The sequence below is a fragment of the Tarenaya hassleriana genome, unplaced genomic scaffold (assembly GCF_000463585.1).
Source record: "Tarenaya hassleriana unplaced genomic scaffold, ASM46358v1 Cleome58, whole genome shotgun sequence".
Taxonomy (NCBI): Eukaryota; Viridiplantae; Streptophyta; class Magnoliopsida; order Brassicales; family Cleomaceae; genus Tarenaya; species Tarenaya hassleriana.
The window spans coordinates 309441-317535 of NW_010968329.1; the positions used below are offsets into that span (position 1 = coordinate 309441).

The window sequence follows — 8095 nt, forward strand, 5'->3', positions numbered from 1 at the left end:
ACCCGCTCATTCACATATGTACCGTCCGATCGACGGTGTGTGTCCTGAAGAACTCGTAGAACCGACGGTTCTACACCTTCTTTTTGAGCCTACAAACAAAATAATTAAAGTTACAAAATTTTTTAAATAAATATAATTATTAATATAAAAGTTACTTACTATATCCTGGCATCCGGATGGACAACCTATACAACGAAAGAAAAATTAGCATACAATCATATATTTTTAAAATTCAGAACTATTAATTTTATAAATATTTACCTCTAGATATAGGCTGTTAACTTCGGTTGTCGAGAGTTGTGTAGAAGCAGAACTCTCGTCCATCTGGGAGACTTTATCGTCGATCTTGGACTGCACCAACTCCTCGATCTCCTGGACCCGCTCATTCACATATGTACCGTCCGATCGACGGTGTGTCTCCTGAAGAACTCGTAGAACCGACGGTTCTACACCTTCTTTTTGAATCGAAGAGTTCGAGCAACATCGGGAGAAGCTACAGAAGCTCTCCGAGACCGAAGCGAGGATCGTACGCTTCGAGGAGATGATGCGGCGCCTCACACCGTTCATGCCGCCTATATTCGACCAGTATGGCTTTCCGACGACATCTCGGCAGCCAGATGCTCCTGAGGACGATCCAGAGGACGCACCCACCAATCTCGATGCACCGGTAGATCCATAGATGTATTTGTATTATAACTCTTTCTAAATTATTGTATTATACTTTTTTTTTTAAATATGAATCTTTTTTGTTTTTAATTAATTCGCATTTTTATTTATCAATTTGTTTTAATAATTGATTTTTAAAATCTTTAAATTAATAACAAATTTTTTATTTTTTAATTATTTTTACAAAGTTTGCGACGGACCAAATCCGTCGTAATCCGTCGTTAAGTTCGAAAATTAATAATGCGACGCATTAACGACGGATACCTGCCGTCGGTAACTTGCTACGGACCAACTCCGTCGGAATCCGTCGTTAATTTCGAAAATTAATATAGCGACGCATAAACGACGGATATCTGCCGTCGGTAACTTGCTACGGATATTCCGTCGCAATTTGCGACAAACATAAACGCGACGGTCTACGACGGTTTATTTCCGTCGGTAATATACCGACGGAATTGTCCGTCGGTAATATACCGACGGAAATTTCCGTCGTAAATTTGCGACGGTGAAACCGACTGAAACAAATTTGCGACAGCTCTGTACCGACGGATTTGTTCCCGTCGTGACCCGTCGCAAAATATCTGTTGCGACGGATATCTGTTCGCGGTGCGACGGATACGTCCGTCGCATATGCGATGTATTTTTGTAGTGCATTCTCGATTCTATAATCAGATCAAGAGTTCTATAATCATTTTATTCTCCAAAACTTTTAGTGTAGACGTAATGAGAAGTCTTTGCTTTTGTTGTGGTCGGGATCTTTCTATGGAACGGTCTGAGATCACTCGCTTTTGTCGTTGTTCTCCGGTGTTTTTACGTTATAACCCTTGCATGCAAACTATCGTAACGACAATACTTCGTCATGTTCATTTCTCAATAACGAAAAGCAATGACACGACAACGACAACAACGACACACAAATAATCAAAACAAACGAAACTTATACGAAACCAATCAATGGAAAGTATCTTATGATAATAAGATCGAAACCTCTAGCATGGACTGCGACCCATGTGAGAACCCTAGTAACCCAAATAGCCGCCATAGCAAATCAATCTATTCAGAACCTTTTCCACTGCTCTCTGACGAAGGCGGTGGCTTAGGCCATCTGAATTTGGGATGGCGAGGATGACGAGGGGGCCACTGGGGAGGAGACGGTTGAGCGTAACCACACATCCCGAACTCGCAAGGAGCGCCAACGGGACACATGTTTCCACATCTTCCGCAGTTAAAAGGATCGGTGTTAACGTTTACGCAATTTCCATCGCAGCAAAGCCACGAGAAGGGGCAGTTCCGGTTGCAGAAACGACAGTGGTTGACGTCGGATGAGACGTCCACGCATTGGTTTCGGCAACATCTCATCACTGCCCTTGGTGGAGCTCCTTGTTTGCAAATCCAAGGCCTTGACCAACACCCTGGCGGCTTGGGCCTATGCCAGTTGGTCGTCTGGTTCTTCAGCCATGCCGACGACCCGTGTACGGTCTCGTTGCTGTTCTCATGAACCTGATAGTCGTAGTCTTGTTTATCGGACAAAACGATCAAAGAATGCACGAGGAAGAGTAGGGCATACGACAGTTTGGTCATTGGGAATTTCGTAAGAACGGACCGTAAGACAAGAGAAGGATTGCAAATACATATATATAGGGGTGTGTGTGTGTGTGAGTTGGAGGGGGAGAGAGAGATGTTCATGTTTTTCATGCACAAGGTTTGATACGAGAAATGACATTTGTCTGCGTAGAACATGAGCTTTTAGGGGAACGTCCTCCATAGACATTGTTAAATTCATGTTTTCCTCTTTACCTTTTTTCTTTATTTTCTTGTGACGGCGACTAATTCATTAGAAGTGTGAAAAAGAGATGAGTTATCACATGAATTTTGCAAAAGTTAAATCATTTGACTTATTCCTATTTGATGGAAACTACAAAAGTGTAATCAAAGATTAATTTTACATTACATAGAATGTCATATCTCTTGAAAGCTGTTGAACCCATAAATCATATACTCAGATAAGGTTCCAGTTTGTACTTTGTATGTATACGCTCAAGTATTTTATAAAGTAGGATCATGTATTTTTCGAAAAAATCCTTCCACGCAAAAAAGAAATAAAAAATAAAAAATTAACACTTTCTTCTTGAGCTTTGATACCAATTCACTTGAGAAAAATAAGTTACAAATAAAATTTAAAAGCTGAAAATTCACGTCGAAAGTATATGCCAGTGATTTTATCTACTATGGTAATTATGATATTTTTAGCGTCCGAACTTATTCAACATCATTTGTGGATCCAGTGACAAAGGTAGATGTCAAATTCTGAAAATTCATAACATGGATTTAATAACAATAAACATAAATTTAGATATATTTTCACAGATATGTTAAGCTTACTATATTTTAATAAATATATAATAAAGTTAAAATATACTATGTTATTTTGGTTCGACTCTTGAACCTCTTTGGTCGTTTAATTGACTTCCTTGGATCATGGAATCCCTCCCAATTTTGCGAGCTTGGTTTCATCCAATAGTATAAACATAATATAAAAACATTTAAAAATATTATAGTTTTAATAAAACTATTATGTTAGTAATATATCACATTATAAACATACATAAAATTGTACGTAATTTTATATGATAAATGAATAAATTATAGTTGATAATTAAAATGTATTAATTTCTTAAATATATTTATAATATAAAGTTATATATAAAGTCATCAATTTCATATCTAGAAAAATATAAAAAATATTATATTTATATTTTGCTATTTGAATCTTGGACAAATATATGTATGATAATAAATTATTATTTTATAAATATATTTTATATTGAATTGAGAATATATAAATTACTGAATATTATAGGTTTTAGACATTTTCTATAAACTTTTGATGTTTTGTTTTTGTTAAATGGCTTTTTTGTTATATTTTTCAAATTTCAAGTTTATTTATATTTTGAATAGTTTTGGTTTTAAATAAATCGTTAGAGAATTAATTGCACGCCCAACACCAAAAACGTTGCCGGACAAAACTCCGCGGGGCGACAAATTAGTCGAGAATGCAATTTACCCAAACCCTAATGTCATGCAAACGATCGAACCCATTTGCTGAAATCGTCAGATAAACTTGATCTCTTCAGAATCCGAATCATCGTCTTCGCTCGGATCCCTTGGAATGGACGAAGTAATCACAGCATCCGATGCGGCGGTGGATAGGCGATTCGGATCATCTCAGCCGTCCGTTGTGCCCACCAACGTCCCTCTCCTCTCCGCTTTCCTCTCCTTCGCTCTCGCTCAGTTTCTCAAGGTCTTCACCACCTGGTAATTCCGCACTTTCTTTCGAATTGTCAGTTTGGTTGCATAGAAAGTCCATGGGAAAAAGGTAGCAATTGGGTGCTTGAAAGTTTCGATATTTTTTATTTTTCTTACTTTGATTCTTCTCATAGCCTGTGAAATCTGTTTTCGATCAAACAATCATGGGTCTTCTTTCCATGTATGCAGTTTTCTATGAGTATTCCTGAAACAGTTCCAACGATTAGTATTATTATGTTAGCATCATATGTTGATGCCAAACAGATTTGTTAAACGCATCGCAAACGCCCTCAATCGCCATGATTGCGATTGCGGTAACACCAGGCATCACCTAAACAGATTTGTTAAACGTTAAAAGCTTACCACTTTATGCGGATTCCGAGCTTATGTCATGTTATCCTCAAATTGGTTCAATGAACTGGGCTGGCTACTCATGAACTATTTTTGATGATTGTGATGAAGTTCTATCTCAGCATGAACTTTTTGTCAGTCCTGTAAAGCTTCCTCCAAGAACCTGTCCAGCCTTATCATCTAGTGTGAACATGAAGTGATAATTTTGGAGGCTTAATGAACTTGGATTGAATCCCAGGGTAAGGGGGAGAAAGGATCATTAACTAAGCGTCGATAGAGTATACCTTGTATTCTTCATTTTCTTTTCAGGAACATTTACCTGAAAAACTATGGAAAAAATAAATCTTGCTTAACCGATCCGCGAGTGATCGTTGGAAAGTGGTTGGAGTTCTTGGCAATGTGCAACTATTCTGTAGTTTCATTTCGTTTCTCCGTTATGCTGATTCTGTTGCTTTCTTTTGAACATCTGTGTTGATAACTTGATACTCTAATACCAGATGTCTATCCTCCTCTATGTGAAGCTTATATATTTTAATCTTCTAGTCTCTGAATATAAAAAAGGGCAATGTTAGGTAAAAGAGCTGAAATTGGTTTCCATTTCAAATTCATGCAATATTTTTGTTAAGGACAAAGGTTTATCGAAGATCTTGATTTATTGATATGAAAACTCTATGAACAAGATGGTTGGATTGATTCTGGGGAGTCCTTCCTTCTTTCCCCGAACATGAACTGACCTGAATTTCCGAAATATCCTGACACCCTTCCAGTTTCGTCTTTGCTCCTATATATCTATCTAACTCTTATGAGATGAGTTAACTACTCTTCTTACAAACCTACAAATCTGTTACAACTTGCATTTCTAAAACCAGAAAAACGAAATTCTCAGTTACTCGTAAACTCATCAATCAATTGATGTTAGAACCCTAACAATTAATTAGCATTCTCTAGGTGAAAAATGACTCATTTTGGACTGCCTTTTTGATAGGTTGTACCAAGGTTACTTCGATGTTTCACGACCAAATCAGGATGACCTGATTGCGTAGATGAATTGTGTTGGTGATTAGTTTTTTAATTTTTTTTGTGATTTGAAGGTTCAAGGAGAAGAAATGGGATACCAAAAAGATACTTGCATCTGGTGGAATGCCATCATCACATTCAGCAACTGTGATGGCTCTGGCAGTTGCCATTGGTCTACAAGAAGGAATTAAGTCTCCTTTGCTTGCAGTTGCTCTTGTTCTTGCATGTGTGGTACGTATTCCCCATCACAAAGCTTATTTCGTATTCTATACGTTGCATTAACTATGACTAGCTTGTATATAATTGTATATTGAATGAAGAGCGTTACCTGTATGCTATTTTGGTTTGTTATCTTGTTGAACTAAAGCAGAGAAAACTTGCTGTCATTATCCTTGAAAATGTTACTGTAGCATATACTGCATTTATTGATGAGAAACACATTCAATTTAACTTGATTTTGATGAATCCCGATTAATTGCCGCTTCAATTCTTCCGGTCTCTCGTAGGTCATGTACGATGCTACTGGAGTGAGACTTCATGCCGGGCGTCAAGCTGAAGTAAGATATAAGATAATGCACAAGTATTTCTCTCTGTGTTTTCATTCTCTTTTCTTTTTCATTACAGGGCTGTTATACTATGCCTTGTATTGTCTGAATTCTTCCCATCAACTAAGTTTCGGGTACGACTCTCTGTAGTTGCTGAATCAAATCGTTTGTGAGCTACCTCCTGATCATCCTGTCTCCAATTGCCGACCACTCAGGGACTCACTTGGCCATACGCCCCTTCAGGTATCCTACACGCGTCTCTCTCTCTCTGAGCCTTCACAATGCATTTATGACAAAACACAGAAATAAGAAGGAATAATTCGTTGAAAACATTCAGGTGGGTCTTGACCCTTCTTTGTGCAGGTTGCTGCAGGTGCTTTGTTGGGGGTTTTTATAGCACTTCTCGTTAGAATTTCTAATTGAGTGAGTGACAAAGGAAAGGAAAGAGCATTGTTGATATGGAGAAAACTTTTAACCATCTTGGATCGGATATTTCACTTATGATTAACCATCTTGGGACTCCTAATTTACCTGTATAATTAATTACCCTGTTTACAGATTCGTAACAAGTTCTCATCAGAATTGTTACTTGAAATCTATACGTATAGCGAGGAAAGTTCAGTACAAACAGACTGCTGTGTAACTAGGATAAAGAAATGTTCCAACCTTTTCTATTTAGGGTAAGTACTTCTTCTATTTTGTAATAATTTTGGATTGAATGTTGATGATGAATCGATGATGTAGTGTTTTAAGATTTTACTGATCTTGGACCATTGCATGTGACTCTAGTTGTTCGACTTTGGCCATCCAAGTTTAGCTCCTAGACTTATGTAAGGCCGGACCGAATTCTTCCATTATAGGTCATCTAAACCGATTTTTAGATAATCGGTTTTGGTTTTTTTTGATAACCGGGTATCTGGAATTTGGATCGAAATCTAGACTAATCTCGGGGTCCGGGAACCATTTAGGTGATTTGGATTATACGTTCTTTCTCTAAATTTGAAGTTTGAATTCGGGTTGAGACGAACGTTATGCGCACCGTTTCACCGGGTGAACTATTCCAGTTTTGATGCATCGGTTTTGGTTTGGAGTGAAGAGGAGAGACAAAGTTAAACCATTCAATCTTATTCTGACTGCACAAAAGATGTGATTAAGAAATGTCGGTTATATCAGCGATTAAGAAACGCTACTTGATACATACTGCAATTGAAACTGCACAAGTTACTTTTTATTTGTATTATATCTTTTTTCAAGGTTTATTTTTGACATTTATTCGTTTTTAATTTTTTTAAACTCTGATTTTTGGAGGGTATAAGTTAAAATGGGGTAACTTCCAAATTACCCCAAATGTGCTACAAGCACTTCTTCTACTGGACCAATTGCAAAAATAACCTTAAATGATACATTGGACTTCATCACATACTTTTCATAAAAAAAAGAAAAAAGACAACATCAATTATAACCTTATAAATATAGTTTTTCTATAATACCCTTTATTAATTTATATAATATAATAAAATAAAATAAAATTCTTTTGTATTTCTCTCTTCTCTCTCCACCTCTCTCTCCCGCTTTCTTCTCTGTCCACCTCTCTCTCTCTCTCCTGCTTTCTTCTTTCTCCACCTCTCGCTCCATTGTCTCTCTCCTTTCTTGCGCTCTCTCTCTCTCCTCTCCTCCTCTCTCTCTCTTTTGTCTTTTCTCTCTCACGTTTTCTCCTCTCTCCACCTCTCTCTCCATTGTCTCTCTCCTTTCTTGCGCTCTCTCTCTCCTCTCCTCCTCTCTCTTCTGTCTCTTCTCTCTCGTCTCTCTCTCGCTTTCTTCTCTCTCCACCTCTCTCTTGCTAATAGATAATTTATCATTTTAAAATATGTTATTCATTTTGGAAATTTATAATTTTTGTTGTTTTTGAATTTATATTTGAACTATATGATATGGATGAGTCAAACGGATCAAATCGAGTAAATTCTCCAAACTGGGCAAACTCGCAAAGCTCATCAAAATAGTCATACTCATCAATCTGGTCTTACTCTTCAAACTGATCATATTACTCATATTATATGTTTGTTTTATACAAACATAATGAATACAGATAATAAAAAGAATGATAATTATTTATTACGAGTCTTGTCATAAATGGATAGTGAAAACAATATCCTAGGAAATTTTGCATTCATGTAATGACATAATAAAGATACTGTATTAATACATTC

General features: G+C 36.9%; 2 protein-coding genes across 2 annotated transcripts; one reads left to right on the top strand and one right to left on the bottom strand.

The window, feature by feature from the left end:
• Positions 1-1516: 1516 nt before the first annotated feature.
• Positions 1517-2256, bottom strand: LOC104798770 (stigma-specific STIG1-like protein 4). The gene has a single exon (XM_010520962.1). It carries the CDS (start codon positions 2245-2247, stop codon positions 1720-1722), a length of 528 nt encoding a protein of 175 aa, XP_010519264.1. The 5' UTR covers positions 2248-2256; the 3' UTR covers positions 1517-1719.
• Positions 2257-3667: 1411 nt separating this feature from the next.
• On the top strand, positions 3668-6579 carry LOC104798771 (uncharacterized membrane protein YuiD-like). Its single transcript, XM_010520964.1, has 5 exons — positions 3668-3981; positions 5415-5571; positions 5847-5897; positions 6036-6128; positions 6249-6579. Exons 1-5 carry the CDS (start codon positions 3836-3838, stop codon positions 6306-6308), a joined length of 507 nt encoding a protein of 168 aa, XP_010519266.1. The 5' UTR covers positions 3668-3835; the 3' UTR covers positions 6309-6579.
• Positions 6580-8095: the final 1516 nt, after the last annotated feature.